General features: G+C 49.9%; 6 protein-coding genes across 6 annotated transcripts; 4 read left to right on the top strand and 2 right to left on the bottom strand.

Moving 5' to 3' along the window:
- Positions 1-820: 820 nt before the first annotated feature.
- P152DRAFT_429985 (uncharacterized protein) lies at positions 821-3,343 on the bottom strand (the record flags this gene model as incomplete). The annotated part of the gene is made up of 4 exons (XM_033677377.1): positions 3,161-3,343; positions 2,503-3,110; positions 2,419-2,450; positions 821-2,356 (listed from the first exon to the last, which is right to left on the bottom strand). Exons 1-4 carry the CDS (start codon positions 3,289-3,291, stop codon positions 821-823), a joined length of 2,307 nt encoding a protein of 768 aa, XP_033537358.1. The 5' UTR covers positions 3,292-3,343.
- Positions 3,344-3,838: 495 nt separating this feature from the next.
- P152DRAFT_505542 (MFS general substrate transporter) lies at positions 3,839-5,577 on the top strand (the record flags this gene model as incomplete). The annotated part of the gene is made up of 9 exons (XM_033682440.1): positions 3,839-3,904; positions 3,983-4,074; positions 4,149-4,239; positions 4,296-4,443; positions 4,479-4,573; positions 4,627-4,704; positions 4,758-4,911; positions 4,983-5,406; positions 5,454-5,577. 9 exons carry the CDS (start codon positions 3,839-3,841, stop codon positions 5,575-5,577), a joined length of 1,272 nt encoding a protein of 423 aa, XP_033537357.1.
- Positions 5,578-6,558: 981 nt separating this feature from the next.
- Positions 6,559-7,803, top strand: P152DRAFT_455449 (uncharacterized protein; the record flags this gene model as incomplete). The annotated part of the gene is made up of 2 exons (XM_033678790.1): positions 6,559-7,003; positions 7,205-7,803. Exons 1-2 carry the CDS (start codon positions 6,868-6,870, stop codon positions 7,801-7,803), a joined length of 735 nt encoding a protein of 244 aa, XP_033537356.1. The 5' UTR covers positions 6,559-6,867.
- Positions 7,804-8,237: 434 nt separating this feature from the next.
- P152DRAFT_455448 (Aldo/keto reductase) lies at positions 8,238-9,785 on the top strand. Its single transcript, XM_033678789.1, has 4 exons — positions 8,238-8,413; positions 8,532-8,623; positions 8,683-9,118; positions 9,183-9,785. Exons 1-4 carry the CDS (start codon positions 8,341-8,343, stop codon positions 9,572-9,574), a joined length of 993 nt encoding a protein of 330 aa, XP_033537355.1. The 5' UTR covers positions 8,238-8,340; the 3' UTR covers positions 9,575-9,785.
- Positions 9,786-10,721: 936 nt separating this feature from the next.
- On the bottom strand, positions 10,722-11,051 carry P152DRAFT_455447 (uncharacterized protein). The gene has a single exon (XM_033678788.1). It carries the CDS (start codon positions 11,036-11,038, stop codon positions 10,847-10,849), a length of 192 nt encoding a protein of 63 aa, XP_033537354.1. The 5' UTR covers positions 11,039-11,051; the 3' UTR covers positions 10,722-10,846.
- Positions 11,052-17,731: 6,680 nt separating this feature from the next.
- On the top strand, positions 17,732-19,186 carry P152DRAFT_390159 (uncharacterized protein; the record flags this gene model as incomplete). Its single annotated transcript, XM_033676027.1, has 1 exon — positions 17,732-19,186. The coding sequence occupies one exon, from the start codon at positions 17,732-17,734 to the stop codon at positions 19,184-19,186; it is 1,455 nt and encodes a 484-aa protein (XP_033537353.1).
- Positions 19,187-22,847: the final 3,661 nt, after the last annotated feature.

The following is a 22,847-nucleotide window of genomic DNA, read 5'->3' as shown; positions in this document are numbered from 1 at the left end:
TGGATGGATCGAGGAGCGGGCGGGTTGTGTCTAGTGTCTTTCTACTTCGTACCGTCTGGAGTTTCGGGATCTGTAATCTGCGATCAGCGACGCTGAACACATTTATGGGAGGCACTCCAACGTCCCGGTGGCCGAGACTTGTCTCCAGGGGAACGGCGTTCTACGGTGCGAGCCTGATATCATGGGGGACACTTGTGGATCGGATGGGTTGAGACGTTTCTTAGCTACGTCGATGGATGTTTATGGTTCGTTGATAAAAGTACCGATATCTTCCTTTGCTTGCTGCGGGTTGTATTGTATGACCACACTCTCGATCATCGTCCCTCAATCCACCTTGCCCAACCTTCGGCGGTCCCTATCCACACCGAAATCCCCCGCCTCCCCGGCAAAAGTGGTCGCCATGCCGCCCGACTGAACTCCTTAACGCGACGGCTGGAGTTAGGCACACGCACCAGCCAGGCCCTTACGATGATACGTAATGGCCCCAGTGTGAACCTGCGGTCTCTTATATCTTCATGAGTCAAGGCCCTTGTACACGTTGACGTGAGATTGGTGACCGAACTACCACCCCTAACACCATCTGAGTCAATGTCGCCCAGTGGCCGGGCCCAGAATAACCGTCTCTGACTTCAAAATCGCCAAAACAGCTTGGAGGGCAACATAGTCCGGGAGCTGCCTGAAAGTCAACACCATCAAGTTAATAAAGAGACCGCTGAACAGCATCATATTGATTGCCAGGGCCACTGAGAAGAGGTCATGGTATCCAGCGCTGTCTCGCATGTTAGCCACCGACTCCAAACTGGACTAGGTTACACCAAGTTCACTTACAGTATGTCATTTGCTGTCCGTAAGTGGACGAAGGCGCCGTCTCCGGCAGTAGATAAGATCCAACAGGCTCGTTCATCATGTCTCTCCAGCTTCCAGATGTCGTAGGGTCGACGAATGGGGACGCCACGTCGATATCCGAAAAGTACCCTGACATCTTTGTTAACTCATAAATGTGCCGCGCATATCGCTGACCGAGGCTCGCCGGAAGGTCTTGTGGGTGTGTATACTCACCATGATGATCGGTTGTCGAATCACTATAGCCTGCTAGCGATTGTGAGCTCACTGCATTGGTCCCCCCGGCCTGTGCTGTTGCCGATGGCACCTTTCGATTACCGATCACGACGCTCAAAGCTTTGGCCGCCTTCCGCGCCTCTTTGGAGGCATCGCTGGAGCGGAGCCAGATGTCATGAGACCTTTCCAGGGTTTTCATGATCTTCTCGACCAACGCGGATTCGCCTACGTCCGAGGGCTCGCCGGTGACCTCCCGCAAATAGAAGCAGAGAATGCTTGTGGCCAGGAGGAAGTCGTGGTTGATGAGAGAAGAGATCCTCCAGCGCTCATGGTACAGCTGGCAAAATAGCCGCGTGTTTTCGTCGATCATGTGTTGCAAGTCAAGGAGCTTGAGTGCGGCATTTAGGCACACCTCTCTGGAATGCGCATACTGATCCGCGTTCTGTGCACGGCTAATGTACTTTCGATGTAGGACTATTCTGGCCCTGTAGTAGATGATCTGCAGCACGACCTTCTGTAAGATGACCTGAGGCGGGTCCAAGATACAGTGTGCCATGGACCGCCACTTGAGGCAATCTGGTACCGCCTTGAGCGCTTCCTCGAGCTTGGCGTCTATCTTGGTTACATCGTTGGGCGTGTAACTTCTTATGTCAGCTGCAAAATCCCATACCAAGCCAAAGGCCACCATCATCCGAGTCTTCCCGAGACGATAGAGCATCGGAGTAAGCTCTGCCGCGGGCCTGGATGGTGGCAGCTCTGCAGTGGCCTTATCAAAGTCGGTATCGAGAAGATTTCGAGGCTCGGCCGTGTCGGACAGCCATGGCTTGACTAATCTCGGCAGACCCATCTGCGCGGAGAAGCCAAGATCGAGTTCGACGATGGTCGCCCATACGCGTCTTCGCATCTCGCCCGCAAAAGCGGACATGCCATTGAAGTGACTCGGGTCCCTATGGTAGCCCATATGCATGGCTAGTTGCACAATGGTGCTCAACAAGATCCATACGCTGACGTCGGCATCCTTGCAGAGGAAATGCTCAAGAGTGAAATAAAGCATCAGCGTCTCCAACACGTAGGGGCCTCCACTGGCGTATCTACCCAGGATGAGACACTGCACAGCCTTCAGCTTGTATGACTCTACCATGGTCCCCAGATCTGACTCGTGACCTTGGCTCGGCGGGAGCTGCACCCCGGGATCGACGCCAAACTTCTGGAACTGAGCTGCAAGACACATGATAGTGAATAGTAGACCCAGCCAGACGGAGGGGGTGCTAGACGGACTCTCCCAGAATTGTTCATACTAGGTAGGACCATGTCAGCTGGGCCAACTGAGACTGGCTCGTTGGTGGATGAGTCGCATACCTCCTTGAGGAATTGAGTGGTGTGTAATACGACTGTGTTTGGTATCAGTGTATTACCACACGCCCGACTCGGATTAACACCAACCTGGGGACATGTCGAAAAGATTGAAATAGCACGAGATCAGTCTGTCCACAACCGGCCGCGACGGAATTGAAGCTAGGATCTCTGCCTTCGATGCATATCTTGGATAGCCATATAGCAACTGCGGCCCCGAAAAGCTCGGATCAAGAGAGTCAGAGATGCTCCGAGGATGTTGCAGCTCTGCTTCCTCCTCAAGATGGTCTTTGAGCTCTGCGATTTCCCCAAGGATGGCAGCCCAATGAGAGCTATTCACGTAGCTCGCGCCAGATTTGCTCAACCTCGTACTCCCATGATCAGAGGCGGCGGTCGAAGCATCTTCGGGGATGTCCTCGCCTGGGGTTGTGCTGGCTGGGCTATCATTGGTCGGAACAGAGCTTGCACGGCCAAGATCAGTCTGTGGTATTTGCACAGTGTCGCGTCCCGTGGCGACCTGCATCAGGTTCAAGACCAGGTTCTCAAGCTGCTGAATTCGGTCCTGCATTCTGGAAACAGGCCTGGGGACCTGGTTCGGTTCATTCCTGGGCAATGGCGTGCTCGAGGAGTATACGCAGGTCGAAGCCAGGCCTCGTCTTGTGCATGTACTACAAGGTTGCTCTCGGTCGCATTTCAGCCTGGCTCTGGATTAGAGTCGTGGACCTTCAAAAATGTGCAGACAGCATACTTGCGCCTCTTGCACAAATTGCAGGATAACTGTGGTTTGTCTCTTCGCCTGCTAGATGGCAGCCGAGTACGACCTCTTGGCGTGTTGCCAGGTCCGCTGTAGACAGGCGCCGGATCTTTTTGGTTAGACATCGTCTAAGTCCGGTTGCATTTCAGAAATCATATTACAGGTGGAGTTGATGACTGTGAGTTGAGGAACAGATGGTTGAGGGTTAGGTACTGGAGGTAAGCAATCCAAGCCAAGCATTGATCCGATGCTCCGCTCTTGTCCGATCCTCCGATATACAATGCTCCACTATATATCCAAAGCTCCGATGCCCCGTCCGCCGACCTTTGTTGAAGTTCGACCCTCACACCGTCCTAGCAGCCAGCTCATGTGATTTCAAGGTGCGGATATATGAATAATATGATGGATGGAGGTCCTTTCAAATGGAGGTCTTGACGTACTCTGAGCGGACGATCGGATGAGTTCTCTGTCTGCGCCTCTACAGTCTGCATATCACCTCCTTTGGAATCTAATATTACCGAACCATTTGATATTCACTATTGTTTCACCCCTTTATCAACATTTCAGCTTCTTTATTCGCCAAGCTGAACGCATGTCATGGATTTGAACCCATTACAAGCCTTAGAGCCACGACGAGGACACTGTCCATAACAGCTGCTGATAGATCTCACCATGACCACGACAGATGTCCCAGCTGCTGACACGGACGCAGCTACTCTTGGGAGCCGAGAATCCGAAGTGCAGTGCTCCGTCGCCTCGACAGTGGCGGCTGGCGTCGAACATGACCCAGAGCCGGATCCCAACATCGTCGACTAGGACGGCCCCGATGATCCCGCTAACCCCATGAATTGGCCCAAATCCAACAAGAACCTTCATATAATTATAGTCGGCATCTTCACTCTCTCAGCGTTAGTCACTCAACTCTCGCATAAACCCCCGATGTGGGATTCGCTGTTTATCACTGACGTCTCCTATAACCCAGCAACCTAGCATCAACCATGTTCGCCCCCAGGGCCGAAGAATTAGGCCGCGAATTCAATATCACCAACTCCACCGTCCGGAGTATACAGTCAGTATCTACGCCTTAGGGCTCGCTGTAGGGCCCTTGTTCCTAGCACCACTATCGTAGCTCTACGGTCGTCTCATTATGTACTACGCTTGTAACATAGTCTACTTCGCTTTCACTGTTGGTTATGCCTTTAGCACAAACACAGCCATGTTTATCGTTTTCCGATTTATCAGCGGCACTGCTGCTTCGGGGCCTATGGGTATTGGAGGTGGCACTGTGGCCGATGTCACTCCACAAGAGGAGCTAGGACGAGCCATTGCACTGTGGCCGATGTCACTCCACAAGAGGAGCGAGGACGAGCCATTGCACTGTTCGGGTTCGGTCCCCTGCTCGGTACTGTAGGTTAGATGATCATGATTAAGCTAAGATCGTGTTTACTAAAACATCCTAGGTTTTAGGCCCCATCATCGGCGGTTTTGTATCCGAGACAATTGGATGTCGTTGGTCGTTCCGCCTCATTCTGATTCTTGTAAGGCTTTCGTGACCCTATTCTCGATGATCTGACTCTTACACTCTTCACAGTCCGGGGTATTTTTAGCTGCTATATTAATCTTTATGCAGGAAACCAGCGCGTCGGTTCTATTGCGTCGCAAAGCAGAGCGCCTGAGGAAAGAGACGGGAAACGACAGGCTGCTCGCCAAGGGAGACACCGGTCAGACACCCAGGCAAATGATGCGTCGAGCGGTCGTGAGACTAGCAAAATTGTTGATCTTTTCGCCCATCGTGCTCCTTTGTCACTGTACATAGGCCTTCTCTTCGGTCTCATCTTCCTACTATTCACGACCTTCCCCCAGGTTTTCGGCGAGACCTACGGTTTCAACGTAGTCATCTCCGGACTTGCTTACCTTGGCCTCGGGATTGGTCTCATGGCTGCCTTGATCCTCTTCGCTGCATTGAGCGACAAGTTACTGGGACAGAAGAGGGACGGCAAGGTTGCCCAAGCGGAGGAGCGCCTGATCCTGATGAAGTGGTTCGCTCCCTTCACGCCCCTTGGGTGCTTTCTCTATGGATGGACCGCGTACTATCAAGTCCATTGGATCGTGCCAATAATAGGGACATTCATTCTTGGCTTCGGTACACTCTTTGTGATTATACCGGCGCAAACGTATTTGGTTGATGTTTTTGGCGCTGAAGCTGGCGCGTCTGCACTCGCGGCGAACTTGGTCATTCGGTTACCCTTTGGGGCTTTCTTGACCCTTGCAGCACCTCCCCATACAGGCAACTAGGACTAGGACGGGGGAACAGCGTGCTGGGCTTCAATTGTCTTGCCTTTATGCCGGTGCCTTGGATTTTCTACCGCTACGGTAAGGCATGGAGAAACCGCTTTGCGGTTGAGTGGTAATTGCACCTTGCTCGGGCCCAACTGAGGATGCGTCGAGCTGGGACTATGTCTTTTCATTGAGCAGCTCTGTCACGCCACGAGGAGGCAGCTCTCGGGTACCGGTGGCTGTCGATGGCTTCAGGAGAGAAGAAGTTTATATGGAGGGTAAGGTATAGATTGCATCTACAACTGGAACATATATATAATTGTACAACGAAATATATGCGGTTTGGTCAATCGCTTCTGCCCATTCTCAACTTGACTGTACCATGTTAACTAGAATGGATTGCCACTTACGCCGGGACTTCCAAGGTGTCTTTTACGCATGACTCACTGCGCCCGTCTTCGAGACGTCAGGACTGTGAGAGTCGGGAGGCTCAAATCAGACTTTCGATGGTCCTTGACATCGGCTGTAGGAAACTGAAGTACCGCCATCCAAATTCGAATCATCAATCGGAGGCGACTCATTCAGGATACTTAGTTGATTTCAGCCAGTGATACGACAAAACGCCATGCAATCGGTGCACTTTCCACTGATCAGAGAATTGCAGCTACGTGCTGGCAGCCCCTGACCACCGCCCACAGGTCCTAGAGCAGCACGTGTTGCAGGCCATTCGTTACTCTACGGAAAACTCGCAGTGCAGAGATCACGCCAAGGCACACCTGTTGGACATGCCTAGGCCATTCAGCCAGGTTCTGTAATCCAGCTGGACGTGACACCGAATGACACTCAATATTGCGGTGTTACGGCACGGTAGCTGGATGCACACAACATACGCGTAGCCAAAGATATTCTAGATTGAGATGAAGAGTACAAGGTAACTATGACAGAGGAATCTTGATGAGGTTCCATCTCTACGCTAGGCTTGATTAGGCTTAGGCTCTCAGCCTGTGCCAACCATGGGCCATGCCCCAGCGGGTGACACAAAAAGCGAGACTCACAAATTGCCGATGTTTGCCCGCCCCCTTACAAAGTACTCTGTAGATAGTTATCAACAATCAATAATTAATTCGTCTGCCATGGTTTATACACGCTCTTAAGCTCAAAAGGCTTCTAAAAATGCCCAAAATCCCGGTCCTTACCATGATACTCCAAAAAAGTCCCGTGTTCGCGGCGAAATCGAGCATGAACGAGTGCGACGGAGACTATATGGTTTCGAGACGACGCGCTCGAACAATTCAATATTCCACCGTAACGGTATACCTAAATCCTCCGGTTATCGAATTATAAAGTCTTCTCGAGGAAACCGACGAACTTGTGAAAAAGAAACACGCGGTCGGAAGCCAATCATCAGCCCTACGCAGCTCGCAATGCTCGATCAGTTGGTAGAAGAGATGGACTCTCAAGACAGAGAAATGACGTGGGAAACCCTCGCTATAGAGGCTGATATTGATTGCTCAGGACGTACGATACAAAGAGCAATGCAATCGCTTGATTACCATAAATGTATCGCTTGTCGAAATGTATCGCTTGTCGAAATGTATCGCTTGTCGAAATGTATCGCTTGTCGAAAGGCCTAGGTTTCAAAGCAATTGGCTACTAAGCGTGTCGCATACGCGAAAAAGATGCTCGCCAAATACCCTACGCCAAAGTACTAGAAACACGTCAGATTTAGCGATGACGTTCACTTTGGCCTTGGGCCCTAAGGCAAGACTTTGATTATCCGGAAACGAGGCCAACGGTATTATCCAAAATGCATTCAACGCGTCGATGATCCCGATGAGGAAGATAAGAAGAAAGTCCACGCTTGGGCAGCCGTCGGATACAATTTCAAAGGGCCACTCGTATTCTACGAGATCCCGAGTAATATAAACGGGAAGATGACGCAGGAATGCTATCTTAACGATATCCTAAAGCCTGTCGTTGGCGGATGGCTCGTAAATGGAGACTATTTCGTGCTTAAGGAGGATCAGGATAGCGGTCACGTACTACCAAGATCTACGAAGACAAAGCCTTCCGCCGTCTCGAGGTGGAAAACGGAAGTAGGACTTTATTGTTTCTTTAATTGCGCAGGATCTCCGGAGCTCTCGATTATCGAGGACTGTTGGCAACCGATCAAAAGATATGTAAGGAAATATAGGCATTGGGAACCCGAGGAAACGGTACAATTAGTAAAAGAGGCATGGTACGAGCGTCTTAATCAGGAATGGATTAATAAACGGGTGCTTTCTATACCTGATCGGCTATGTAAAGTCATCGAGTCTGATGGGCAGCTTATTGGTTATAGCGGTGGAATGCCGGGCTAACCGCCACGCTTTTTATATATATACGAAAGCTATGGGTGCGAATAGCTTCAAACTTGCTTATATTCAAATTGAAATTAATTTAGTTACGTGGTTGTTGAGATATCCTATACTGTATATAAATTTGTATGGTGTGGTGGTGCCAAGCCCAATTATGAGTCTCGCTTTTTGTGTTACCCGCTGGGCATGTCCATAACATGCGGCTCGTGGTGACGCCACCATCCATCGTGCTCTGTTGACCTGCAGCAATGGTCAGGGATGGGGGGTTGTAGGGGAAGGGAGATGGAGCAACGGAGGATCGGAGGATCGGACATAAAACCCTGGCAACATCCATACAAAGACATCCCCAACCTTTCGGAGACCAATTATTTGGCCCTTGAGATACGGCCCGCACCTCACTTATATATATTGAGGATTGCCCAAAATTGTGCCCTAAACTCAACTACTTACTTACAATCGTATACACGTTCCTGTTCAGGCCGAATAGGGTTATTCGCTTCTTTCACATCATATTCAAGAATTTACAGCACATCGTTAACCATGAGCGCCAGCAGAACAGCACTTACCAATGTCAACGGCCGCGTGATTGGCCCTGTAGGGTTCGGCATGATGGGTGAGTAATTGTCGGCATACCCCCCATACAGCCTGTTCTAGCCCCGTGGTATTGCTTTGGGGGAGTACGCACTCATTGATTAACGCAAAAGAATGACTACTGACATTCTGTGCCTCAGGTCTGACGATGCCGTGGGCCCCTGTTGACTATCCCATCGCGGTCAAGGTTATGAAGACAGCGCTGGAGCAGGGTGCTAATCTTTGGAATGGCGTAAGTTGATCCAAAAGAAGTAGGTCCTGCTTCGAGACAAAAAGCTCACAAGCACACAGGGTATTCACTACGGCACGCCTCAGGCAAACTCGCTGCATCTGTTGAAACACTACTTCCAGAAGTACCCCGAGGACGCTAGCAAGGTCGTGCTGTGCATCAAAGGGGGGTTCACAGGCATGCCCAACGGACCCACCAACACTCCAGAAGGTGTCCGCGCCTCCGTCGAGGAGGCTACCATTGTCCTCGACGGCACCAAGACCATCGACATCTTCGAGTGCGCTCGGATTGACCCTCAGGTCCCTATTAAGACAACGGTAAAGGCGCTGGCCGAACTGGTCAAGGAGGGCAAGATCCGCGGTATCGGCCTGAGCGAAGTCAGCGCGAACACAATCCGCGAGGCACATGCCGTCCACCCTATCTCCTCAGTCGAGGTCGAACTGAGCTTATTCACCCCTGAACCTCTCTACAACGGCATTTCGGACGCCTGCCACGAGCGTGAGTTAAGCCAAAACAAGCGGCCTTCTAGAGGTGCTTAGCTGACACTGTGGCCTACATGTAGTCAATATTCCCCTTGTGGCATACAGCCCTATTAGCCGTGGCTGGCTGACAGGTGACTTGCGTACGATCGATGATCTCGCGGCAGACGACAAGCGCCGCATGCTGCCGCGCTTCAAGCCCGAGAACTTTGACCAGAATTTCAAGCTTGTCGAGGCTGTGGAGAAGGTCGCCAAGCGCAAGGGCGTGACGACAGCGCAGGTGGCCATTGGTTGGGTGTGTCGTGTGGGTGGCATTCCCATTCCGGGGTCGGTCAGAGAAGAACGGGTCATCGAGAACGGCAAAGCGGCATCACTGACTGAGGAAGATATGGCTGAGCTCCAAAGGATCCTCGACACGCTAGCCGTCTCGGGTGAGCGCTTCGGTGGTCCACATGAGAAGTTCCTCAATGCCTGACCTTTAAGTCTATTCTTCTGCTCCGTAGCGAGAACGCAGAGTAGCTATACAGAGGCTTACTTAGGTGATCGGGGGTAATAAGGCTTTGGGCATAGTACCAGAACTTATCAGTGAATCTTGTTATGATATAGATGCGTGAAGCCCTGCAGCCAAATCTTCATAAGCATATTAATATTGACACTCGACTATTTGAGGTACCATAATGGCAGAGTCAGATTCGACTGAGCAGCTTTATCAAGTACATGTACCTCCGCGAGTATTCGTCCGCAGATCCACCCACCTTCGAGCATTGCTATTCTTAGGCGCTTTATCGTTGCTGGAGGAGGGTCGTTAGCTCCACACCTATAAGGACCCATGATGATTCGTCAGTGTAGCGCGTGCCTCAGGGAAGCCTACAAGCTGCCCATGACATCGAGAAAACATCCCGTCCAATGAGTCGAGCAGAAGCGTGCCCACCGACAGACATGTCATAACTAGAGCTCCGAAATGAATATAATAATAATAATAATAATAACTAATAATAATAATAATAATAATAATCAATTTAACGTACTATCTGGATCCCTTTCGGGTCTATGAGCACGGCATTCTATCTGGTCTGTCGCGGCCAGTGATCGAACATTCTGGCATCCCACACCGACGGCATTCAGGACATGAGAATGGCTGGTCGATCCCCTCACGCGCAAAGTGAGATACCTTGAAATGCCTCGTGAGGTTGTAGCGTTTTTTAAACCGTGTATAGCAAAGAAAGCAAATAGATATTGCTGAATCCCCCGCTTCAGCGGAAGATTGGCATCCAGTGCTGGCCTGCGCTGTGCTGGCCTGGGCGTTGATAAGCTCATTCTCGCTTTCATTCTGACCATGATTATATCCCAGGTTGTCATCAGTGGGATGGTTCAGCAGAAATGACAGGAGCAAGGTCAAAAAACGTGCCGGCGAGTGCAGCTTGACCCGATTTCGCTTATCCGGCCTTGCTGTAAAGCATTGCAGGTATTGGGTAACGTAGATGATAGCATTACTACGACCGTGTGGATTCGTGCGATTTCTTGATGACGTCGCGGCGCCGATCTCCGCTCGAACTGCCTGGCCTAAAGCTCGCAATCTGTCGACCCGGTTGAAATATTCCTTTCTTTTCTCCCTTACTAGTATGTCTGACAAACGCCGGATCAAGTGGCGGACCTTTATTCGAAGCTGATTCCACTCGTTTTTGTTTCCTTTGGTAGCTTCTATACGTGAGCGGAGCGCGGATATATCGCTGCGCCTTTCAAACTTTTATAAATCCTCTGGCGTAGGGTCGATAGGAGCGTCCGGGTCCCTCTTCAACGACATGCTGCGGATTGCTTGATCGAGAGCATCGTCCTGCCCCTCAGTAGGAATGAACGCATGGAACCTCTTTTTCAAAAGGTTAGTGCGGACATGTTTTGTTTGGTAGCTGTTCTGGAAGACTGCCGTTGTGTTTGCCATAACGTAGTTCCGCAATATATCGGATACCACGCCTAGATATTATGAATTAGAAGGTGCTTGTGCTATTTTGGTACTATGAATAAGAAGAGATCCGTTCGCCTTACCGTCTAGATCCGCTCCTATACCGACTCGAAGGGTATAGAGACGGGGGTCCTCTCGTAAGCCGGCAACGAAACAACATCGGTGCCACAAATTGTTATAGGTACGATAATTAAGGTTAAAGATGGGATCATCTAGCTTGTCCTTTTTCTAGTGTAATGGGATATAGTCTACTTTGCCTAGATTAGGTCGCTTAAGTAGATCCTTCACCGAGTCAACACCGATGTCGAACGCGTCGTCTTAAATAGCACGAGAAATAGTAAGGCTTGCAAGGCATAGGAGTAGATTTGGTACTAAGAACACTGTAAAAGACAGCCTGTAACGAGAGATATGTTAGTCAACGAAGAAAAGAAAAAGGATTTTAAAATGGTATACATAGTAGCATCCTTGTTCCGACGAACTGCTCGACGTCTCTTCACTATTTTAACCGAAAACGTAGCCGCAATCGTCCTCTTAGATGGATCTCTCGGGTCCCGTACTATCGCCAGTTGAATCTGTCTATAAGGGAACTTAACTAAGGCAATTGGTCTAAACCCTCCAATGCTGGCGGTTACAGCCATAGCATGAAACGAAACTCGATGTTCTGGCTTACAAGGGATATCGTCGGAGCGATCCCAGAGCGTACGTAGAATTATGATCACATCCTCTTTAGTAGCTTCAATTTTTTCGACGAGTATAGCAGTGATAAGCCCGAGTTCCGCTGCACCTGCTTTATAGATCCACTACGTTTAGAGGAAGCTAGTCAGTAGAAGAGCTTCTCAAAAGCACATCGATTGGGATAGAAAAGTGAAGGTTAGATCAGGATTCTCAACCAACCTTGGATATCTCGAAAACAGGACCTTCCCCACGCTGGTTCTGATGATCTATAAACTTCAGCCGCCAGAGTCGCTTGTTTGCTGGATCTTGCCGCCTTTTCTCTTGCAGAATCGTAGCGTCGGCTTTGGCGATAAGGTTCCTCCAATATTGTAGGAGAGTATAGGCGGAATTAACTGTTCGACAGGTTTCATACTCTTCGGGTCCAAGGACGACAAACTTCTGCACAGAAGTCCGGACGTAATACCGCAAAAACCCACGACACCTATTTTTTGCTTGGTCCAGATCGCGGCAGGGATCAAGCCAGATACTATCTGGGTCGATCTTGAGTTTTCGGAAGTAACTATGTCGCCATGATCGCGGAACATGTTAGGAAAAGGTAGATAAAAGGCGTCAGGCGTAAAGACAGGAGGGAGATGAAGGTTTCGTTGGGATTTTTTCAATGCGGGTACTTTACCATAGTCCACTTACCCATTCCAATGTTCCATAATGCGATCGCGCCGCTTCGTAGTCTCTAGTGCAATCTCAGGACTATCATCGAGCGGTTGTAAATCGTAACCCTCAATAATTTCAAGCTCCTTTTCCACATTAAAGGCCTCGTCTTCCGATTCTCCAACGGCCACTCTCTTTGGAGGAGCCATTACGGCGGTAGGAAATGACGGTCGACGACCAAAGAACAGGACAGAGTTAACGATTAGAGCGCCGAGAAGCGGCGAAGAAGAGAACATAGTACTAATAATGTTTCCCTCCATCTCCTCGAAAGCCCACTCAGGGGAATACGTCTCGAGCCGTCTAGGAGGACCGGCGAGCCGGAATGGGCTCCCGCCTCCTTCAGCGGCACATCTCCCTGATGCTGCCAGGCATGTGCCCTAGGCAATCCTAGACCGTCTTTCCCATTCGATAGACCAGGACGGCCAAAGGTCGGCAATGGACGACACCATTCAAAGATGAAGTTGGTAGGAAAGAATTCGCGAGTGCAATGTGGGTGCATCCTAATCATGGGGATCACTTTCAATACACCGTGTTCAGTGTTGTATATGGGCAGTGCGGTTAGTCAGCGCGAGTCCGTGCAAGTTTTTGTTGGAAAAATACCACAATTCGATTTGCGGCGCCAAGGGATGGTTCACTTTATGCCGACGATTCGCCGATTGGTGCGACTGCCGAACCCGAAAGTCATGCCGGGTCGATGAGGTTTGCAGATATAATTACGAGACTCACGACAAGATTATTAATGCAGTTTGTAGCCTCATGCTCCTAGAGCTAATGCTTTGGCCTGCGACAATAATTCAATAAAACTAGTATCTATTGCATTGTATTGTACCAATACCTCGGAAGGCTGCTGAGATTCTTTGTCCCCCTGTTTTTGAGATTTGTCCTCTCCGTTTCCTAATTAATTCTTACTAGTAATATTTTATGTGTCACTATTGAACTCTCGTCCGACTGAAGGACTTTGAAGCGCATCTCGATTTCTCGTCATTTATAATATTCTACTGACGTCGCTGTCTCTTGCGCGGGCTAAGTCCTTTCCAAGCATTTGAAGCCGACTCTGCTTAGGATGCTGCCTGCGCACATCCCCAGACCCAAAAAGAGAATTTTGTGCATCGACTTGTGCAATTCTTTCGGCGTAGAAATTTTCCATATTTCCAAAATGGTAATTCCATGCCATTATTGAGGTGCAGGAAGCGTATACTCCACTTGTACCGAGAGCCATATGTTCCGTGCTTCAGCCAGTTCAGTGGGGTCATTTTCCCGTCCTGTCTCAGCTAAAATATTGGTCAATGAGTTTATGTTACTACAGTCATATAGGACGGGCTGAAGTCGTCGATGCTCGAGATCAGCTAAGAACTCTTCTAACGAGAGAGGTTGCCAGGTAGGCTGTTGATGAAATGGAGCCGCAGCAACAGACACAGTAACAGACAACGGTGAAGACAAAGGAGAAGGGGTAAGAGAAGACACTAGAATAGGTGCAGAGACTGACAAAGATACAGAAGTAGTTACAGGATTCGTAATTGGTGTAGATGTAAGAATTGGCATGGGAACAGGCGCAGGGACTGAGAGAGGGATAGAAGTAGTTACAGCAGTCGTAGCTGGTGCAGATGTAGGATCTGACACGGGAACAGAGGTGCCTAGGTGCTGTAGGAGGTTGGCAAGTGATTAATTTTAGGGTGGAGGAGGAGGCTGAAGTCGAGGGACAGCAGGCGGCATACGTCATTCAAAAGCCAATGGAATTCGGCCCTTCCGTCTTCCGTCGAGCACAGTACGGCGTGCTGCAGTAAGTCAGCGGCCCCCATTTTCGTGCACCCTTGTTTTCGTGCACCCCCTCAAAACTTCAACCAGACACGGTATGGGACAGATTTTGGGTAATTCAACGCCTGCCATATTATTTTTGTATAGTTAAATTTGGAATTCAAAACACATAAACTCGAAGGTAGCCTCCTGTAATTTTCGTGATGTCTCCTCCGAGCTCATTCGTCGTTTTGCGGCCTTTTCTTCCGCCTTTTGCGCCTCCTTTTGCGCATGAAGGATCTGATCGAGTTGAACGAATCTTTCGTTCAGATCGGGCTGAACTCTTTTTCTCTTTTTCCCTATAGGTCCGCCTAGATCTGTCACTGTATTCTGAAGTTTCTGAATCTCCGCCTTCAGCTGTGCAATTTCAGTATTCTTCGCCGAAAACGCCTTCGCAACTTTCCCCTGAAAGCCCCGAAAATCCCTCCCCCCCATCCCATCATATTTTTGGAGACATACGTCTTGGGGCCCTTTTGGCGTATGAAACAATGTAGGAAAAGTAGGCTCAGAGGTAATAGGACGCTGTATTACGTGATTCTCGTTCAAATGGGTGCTGTTCAGGACTTTTTCGGGGTTGTACGGAACCATGCCGGTGCCACGGAATCCCGCACGGATATTATGTATATTCAGAGCCTGTATTCGTGATTTATGATATATAGAAATAAAGTTATGCTTCTTTACAGGCGCAGAGTCGTCAAGAGATGACAATTGACTCAATTCTTTGCAGTATTTTGACTTCAGGGGCGAAAAAACCGAAACATCCAGGGGCTGCAGGAGGTGGGACGTGTGAGCGGGCAAAAACAAAAGATATACTCGGTTTTCCTTGGCCAACTTCATGATCTCTACCGTGGCGTGAGAACCGTGTCCATCGCGCACTAAAAGTCGCCATTCGTCCGCGGGGAAGTCTAGGGGCTTGCTCTCGGGCAAGAACTTCTTTTCCATCCATTGAAGGCCGATTTCGTTAGAAGTCCACGCGTTTTCAGAGCTCGTGTAGTGCCAGTTTGGTATATATTCCTCCTGTGGTTGAAACTATGAAGATTGGGCCGATTTTCCTTTGAAAATGATCAGGGGGGAGATTGTGCGGCCGGCCGCGGAGATAGCCTCAAGCACCAAGACCCATTCGCGATCCTCTGGCGATTTGATGTACGTATGGCCTTTTTTACGTCCTTTGGACGAAGTCTGAGCAGGGGCGATTACTCTTCCGTTGGTCCCGCATCGAAGGGAGAGTCCATGTTCATCGAAATTCCATTGGTTAGCGATTTTGATATTGTAATTCGTACAAACGCGTCGATAGGTCTCAAAGAACTCCTGGATAACTTCTTTCGATGCGCAATTTACGCGAGAGGCCTCGATCGATCGCCCTACCATGGTTTTTACTTCGGGATTTCGTCGTATAAAGCCCTCGGACCAATGGTTGCCGCAAGGGGTGTCATCTCCACTTTCTCTGGCGATTGCTTCTGCCATTTGACCGACTCTTGCGTGCGAAGGAGCCCTAGCAGCGACATCTTCTTCTATAATCCACTCGACGAGCCATTTCTCCTGACCTGGAGACAATTTTTGAAACCTTTTAGCTTCATCCTGGTGGGATATTGAGCCATTCAGTCGGGAGCGAAGCGTTGATCTCTTGATGCCGTATTCATCCGCGCATTGGTTTAAGGAATCGAATTTTCATCATGAAATGCCTGTATAGCGAGCTGTATAGCGACTTCATTCACACGAGGCATTTTCAGTATAGCATCTCATCATGTTGAATTGATTGATGAAGTAGAGTATAGATCTACAGAAATTTACCTATTTTGGTTTGCACGAAAACAGGGGTGCACGAAAACGGGGGCTGTTGACTTAAATTTGGCACTCCGAGAAGGGGAGAACCCGCCCAGACCCACCGCCGGCCCGATACCGAGCGCCAAACCCAACCGTCGTGTTATGGTCCCAGGCCTGCGGCCTGTTCCCTTGGTTGTGGCTGAAGACGTGGCTGGTGGATTATATCAGAGAAGCAAACAAACATGGTAACACAGCAGTAGGGCATTGGAGAGGAGAGTCGCTATCTCGCGCACAAAGGTGCCGGGAGATTTTTTCTCTCTCTCTCTCTCTTCAGTTTAGATTAATGGAACTTGGTAATCGCAGACCTTGCGCATCCAGACCGTGTCACGTCGGCCACATTTCAATGGAGAGGTTTTGCAACCTCGAAAACCATTTTACAACTCGATATACAACTCCACAAAAAAAGCGGTTAATATCTCTATATAAGGTTAGTTAGCGTATAAACTATAATATTGAGCCTGAGGCAACGAGGCAACAAAAAGTTGTAAAAGTTGTAAAAAATAATTTTAAGGCATCAACATTGTGGCCTAAGGCATAAAAACCTTTGGTTCCGGCCAATCAAACTTCACGAAAGTTCGTTAGCACATTTACAACCAGTTGTAACTCGATTACAACTGTTGTAAATGAGTTACAACTGTGGGTCATTAAAATTTACACCGTAAACTCCATTAGGACCTATGGCTAACAGAAAGGTGGGTTGTAGTGGAGTTGTAAAATGGTTTTCGAGGTTGCAAAACCTCTCCAATATCACTCCATCCCAGCTTCGTGAAGAGAGGGCCAAAGGTGACGCTTGGCGCCAAAAATATGTCAACGATTCCTCTTCTACGTTCCATCTGTAACATTACACGCTGCCTCGAGTTATGATCGGTTGTCCCAAAGTCTTACGCTATCCACCACCACCTAGTCGGGTCTGACATCGAGGCCACCGTCGTACACAGTGTACAGGCAGCCTGATCTCCGGCTCCCCAGAACCCCAGATGTGCCGCTGTGCATCGAAGGAGACTTGCTTCCTATGCTGATGCACCCAGAATAGAGCGCTCTCGCATCTCGAACTTCCGCGCTTGTTCTTCAACGGGCCAGATGTCTAACAAAGATCCAGATGGAGTTGTGGGTGCTTGTTGGGTTGCACCACAATGCGGGCGAGTTTCAAGAAGGGAAGTATGGATATATGGAACACGTAATTCTTTTATCGTCGTATTTCTTTTTATGGTGGTTCGCTTTATTCTGTCTATATATTCTATTATTTAGTCGCTCCCTGATTGCTATGCTGTATCTTGCATTCCATCTTCAGCCCTTCGAATTTATATAATCCGTTATCCCCTAAGCCACACCATAATGATGAACCCAGAAGGCCATATTCCATCAGTATCGAAAGGCAAGATGGCCCAACCGCGAAATACCATCAGGACCGACCTAGGCGAATACAGGCCCCCTCCCTCCATGACCACCACGCCGGTCGGCTATAGCCCCATCTCTTCAATGTATAAGCAACGACACGTCCCCCTTCAATCAAGGGTCGACTCCATCGCCGCCGATAGTCATGGTGACTTCCAAGTCAGCGAAACGACGCTGGCACCGACGCAGAGCGCGCTCCATCCCGATCCGTCAATCCCATACCTGCTGCCGCCGTCATCATCCTATCCAGGTCCGGAGATGAAGGCTCCACCCGATATGAAAGAACTGCAGAAGTTCCCGCACAGTGGGATCCAGACGACCTTGCCCAAGGACATCCTCTTCATCGTGCTTATCGGCATCTCCCATTTCATGACGCAAGCAGCACTGGGCCAAGCACTGGCACCACTGGACAACATCGGCGAGGAGTTTGCGAGTACAAACCCGGGCGAGTTGTCTTGGTTTGTCGCGGCGTACTCGCTTACGGTTGGCACCTTCATCATGATCTCCGGTCGCTTGGGAGATATTATGGGCCACAAACGAATCTTCACCGTCGGATGGCTATGGTTCGGGTGCTGGAGCGCGTTCGCCGGGTTCAGCGCGTATCCCAGAAAACAGGTGTTCTTCGATATCTGCCGTGCCATGCAGGGAATTGGACCCGCGCTTCTGATGCCCAACGGCATGGCGCTGCTCGCCCGCGCGTATCCCCCGGGGCTGAAGAAGAACATCGCCTTCGCGGTGTTCGGTGGGCTCGCGCCTATGGGGTTCGTCATCGGTGCGTTGAGCGGCAGCGTCTTCGCCCAATACGCATGGTGGCCGTGGGCCTTCTGGTCGTTCGCGCTCGCCTGCTTCGGCCTCGGCGTCCTCTCCACGATCATCATCCCCAAAGCCCTCAGCGTGCGCCCGACCAACCCTCCCACCTTCGACGCCACCGGCTCGGTCGTCGGTGTCACCGGGCTCATCCTCGTCAACGTCGCCTGGAACAATGGCCCCCTCTTCGGCTGGGATACCCCGCACGTCTACTTCCTCCTCCTCATCGGCCTCCTCTTCCTCGTCGCCTTCGTCTGGGTCGAGCAGCGCGCCACGGATCCCATAGTCCCTTTCCACGCGCTCAACAGCACCGTCGGCTACGTCCTCGCGCTCGTCGGTTTCGGCTGGGCCGCCTTCGGCATCTGGGTGTTCTACGTCTTCCGCTTCGCCATCTCCCTCCGTGGAGAATCGCCACTCACCATCTCGGCGCAGTATATCCCCGCGATCTTCAGCGGGCTGATGTGCACCGCAGCCACAGGGTTCCTCCTTACGCACGCACCCGTCACGCTGCCGATGCTGCTCTCGATGCTGGTGTTCTGCGTCGGCATCGTCGTCGCGGCGATGATGCCCGTGCGGCAGACGTACTGGGCGCAGCTGTTCGTCAGCATCTTGATCATGCCGTTTGGAATGGACATGTCGTTTCCGGCAGCCAGCGTGATCGTGTCGAATCATCTGCCGCCGGAACATCAGGGGCTAGCGGGGTCGTTGATTAATACGGTGGTGAACTACTCGATTTCGATCGCGTTGGGGATCGCGGGAACGGTGGAGGTGAGTATTGCGAGGAATGATCCGGCGAGGTTGGAGAAAGGGATCAGAAGCGCGTTCTATATCGCGATTGCATTGAGTTTGATGGGAGTGGTTTTGTCGGCAATTTTCATGGTTCGGACGTTTTTGAGAGAGGGATGGAAGATCACAGCACACTGATTCAGGTCCTCGGTTCCGTTCTATGCTTATGATAGTATTGAATGGCGTTCAGATCCACGATTCACAAGTATCATCGTTGCTCCGCTTCTAGCCGACCTGAGAAATGCCTGGTTTGAGTTTGCATAACTCGATCAGTCCACTGATTCCACTGGTTCTTGCCGCCTAGTTCGTGGTCTGGCACGAGCAAACTGAGAGCTATCATCTCCTCCTGCATTGTTGTCTCGAAGCATTCGCCCTGAATTCCTTAGGCAGGGACCCAACCACCCGCGGATCGAGAAAGAGGGAAATTTACATAAGTCTGCAAGAAACGTTTCTCAGTCACATACACAATTCCGTTCGTTGGACGAGACGATAAACGAGTGTCCGGTAATTCCGTGCTCATCTGACGTCTCTGACCTTGACAAGCAATGGCATCCTCGTAAAGTGATGCCATGGTGCTATACCTGTTATGCTAACATTTCCCAACAATTTGGCCCAACGGGATGTCGCCTATCAGTGGTAGCTCTCCCGGCTCCAACCAACGTTTGTGTTCGAAATAATCGTACATAAAGACTCCTCAGGTGGTTATGGAATATATGAATCAGCCAAGGCAGAGTAAATCAACCTTGGACAGCGGACCATCGGCGCAAATTGCTTCCATATCGGCATCGGGGGGAAGGATGGCGCCGTTGGCAAAATCGGTGACCTTCAAACAGTCGTCCCCCACGAGGATGTGACTGAGCTTGATGTTTTGGTGGAGAACCTTGCAGGAATAGATGTGGTAGAATATTTCGATCAAGGAGCGAATCCATGCATCGCGAAATGATTGAGATGGGGTATCATGGTTTTGATGTATTTTGACAGCCGTCCTTGTCTCGTATACGCCAATTTGATCGCCCCAGTGCTCTCATAGTTAATTCCGAGGTACTTAATGATACCTTCATGGTCACCTAGGCGCTCATAGATGGTTCTCTCGGTGGCGATAAGGTCATGGTACATCTCGTTGTATGTGGAGTGTCCAGGAAAGTACTTGGGATGTTTGACGAGGTGTGAATCTTCGTGTTTAGAGATCTCTGCAGACTAACCAATGGCTATTAAGCCTGGCCGCTTATTGATAATTATAGATGAGCGAGTTTTGATACTTGCTGTCCAATGAGGACTCGGCGTTGAACTATAAGGCTTTTGATATGGGGTACAATTGATGATCAAGGGGTAGTAGGCACATGCCAATACTCATCTCTCTGCTCCCTAGTAAGCCATCGTGTTATGGGCCAAGATTACTATACGGCACCTCATTACCTGTAATTGCGATAATAAGATAGTAAAGTAGGTAGATACCGGTGGGTATGAAAGAATGTGGTGGTCAAGAATTGGGGATAAGTACTCACCTATAAAGTCCCCATATCCCAACGTTCATCGATATGGTAGTAATACGATCGCCTTAGTTTACAGCTTAGATTACCATAAACCAAAATCATTGGCAAACACATAGCAAATAGTATTCACAATTTACATGATATTAATAATAAGAATCAATTTAACGTACTATCTGGATCCCTTTCGGGTCTATGAGCACGGCATTCTATCTGGTCTGCCGCGGGCAAAAGTCTCCCCGTAGCCCTGAGGCTGCGGGTACATAAAATCCCGCCTCCTCCCTTTAGTAGACTATCTCAAACGTTTATCATCTATCCGTACGAGTCGGTGTTTCCGCCTACGCGGAGAGCTTATTCTGGCACGTCGTGGAGGAGCTGGAACGGTTTCCAGTCCTCTATTACCTCCTCCTCAACTTCCTTGGCCACCCGGTATTGCTCTAGGCCTCCCGCATCGATCAGCCACCTTGCTGCGTGGCGCACCTTGTCCCTGTCATGCAATATCCTCTTAAAGTCCGTTGTTCCAGCTCGTTGGAGGAGCGCGATCCTCTGGTCGGTCCGCTGCGGGCAAAATGCAAGGAGATGGTAGAGAGACTGTCGGGGGGCACCGCACTCACACGCTGGGTGGATTCCAGGGACACCAATTTTTGCGAGCCATCCTTTAACTCCAACTACCTTAGTCCGTAGTGCCATGAGCGCCGAGGCCTCGTGTTTCTGAAGGCCGTCGTACCGGTTAAGGCACTGGGTTTCCCACGGGTCCTTCCATGTCCTTGCTCTCCTTCCTGGTCTGGCCGCTTCGGCTTGGCATCTCTCCCTCCATTTTGCTCGATACTCGTTCTGGATCATCCGGTGCGGGCCTTTCCGCTGTTGTGTCTGATATCCCCTAACTGGTTCGGGCCGGGGGAACAGAAGTCTGTCATACTGGGTCCGAAGCGTACACATCGCGGGTTCAGGTTTAGATTTACATGATATTAGTGATGAATCTACCCAACCAAGCCAAACCCCCAAAAGGGACGCCCCTGGGAATCTAGAAGAAGGGTAGATAGAGCAAGGTTCGACAATTAGTACCTAAGGTATAGTTATCGCTGTCGGTATTCGTACTACCGCCAAATTCTGCCCCAATTCTCAAGATATAAAAGAATTCCTAGCTATATTCCGTTCTTACTTATAACACCTATCTCAAGATCTTCCTTATCAGGCCTTCCCTATAAAGCCCTCACCTGTAAAATCCCGGTATCCAGAAAGCATTGGCACGACGTCTGCTTAAGGTTAGGAAGGAAAATGGAGATAATATCAACAATCTTCCTCTTGCTCCTTTCACCTTCTCCCCTCACTTATCCAGTTCAAGCCGCCAACTTATCAGTGGACATCATTTCCTAGATATCCACTCGGTGGAAGGTCACAGTACACTGATTTGCGTTCTCGGTTTAGTTCTTTAGTAATTATAGCATTGCATGGCGGTCAGGTTGCTGCTTGGAGGCCGAGTCTAGTTCGGGTTTGATCCCCTATCTTCCATCACAAAGAATTCATCGTCAGTTATTCCCTTCTGAGCCGCTTTCAGTTCGAATTAACCGCACAGCATGAGATATATTATCATATTTGATCATGATACCTAATCGTTATCCTTCTGTTTTTGTTTTGTCCTTCATTCGTCATTCTCCATCCTTTATTCTTCTTCCTTCTCCACATCAATATCAACATCAACTACCAGAACAACTTCTGAGTTGCCGTGATATCTTGGCCACCTATCCAAGCTAGTCAGAATAGCTTCGAGCCAGAGTCCATTGCTTGTTGGCATCCCTGAGAATGGCAGTATTCGACTCATCAATGAGGTATTGGCCAGGCGGTCCAACCAACAAGATTCCTGTTTTCAATCTCCGCTTCCTCGGGCTGAATGACGCGCCTGGAGCCCGGGTAGGTATAATGCCTCCTTATCTTTGGGTTAGCGACTAAACTCTTGCAGAAGAAATCTCTGACCGAGTCCTTCCGCGAAAACCCACTTGAGGTCATCTACATCAGGGAGCCTGGAGGGCCATCGGGTGTGGCAAGAGGTGCTTTGGTTTGACATACGATTTCAAGGGGACGTGCACTTCCCCGAATGAGTATCTGAAAGCATGGCTAGATTAACGTAGTATCACGATCAGTGACCAAGACACCAAATAGCTAGACAGCCATCCCCCCAAAAGTCGATGTTTTGAAGAAAACATCCTGTCGTGGGTCTCCAAAGAACTCCACGATTTAGCACAGTGGGAATTCGGTCCAGAGGGCATCCTTTCTCTCCGCATCATTTCCTGGTGAGACTTTTCGCACGG

This window comes from Eremomyces bilateralis (assembly GCF_010015585.1).
Source record: "Eremomyces bilateralis CBS 781.70 unplaced genomic scaffold P152scaffold_3, whole genome shotgun sequence".
Classification (NCBI taxonomy): domain Eukaryota; kingdom Fungi; phylum Ascomycota; class Dothideomycetes; order Eremomycetales; family Eremomycetaceae; genus Eremomyces; species Eremomyces bilateralis.
This window is presented reverse-complemented; position numbering and strand designations above follow the sequence as displayed.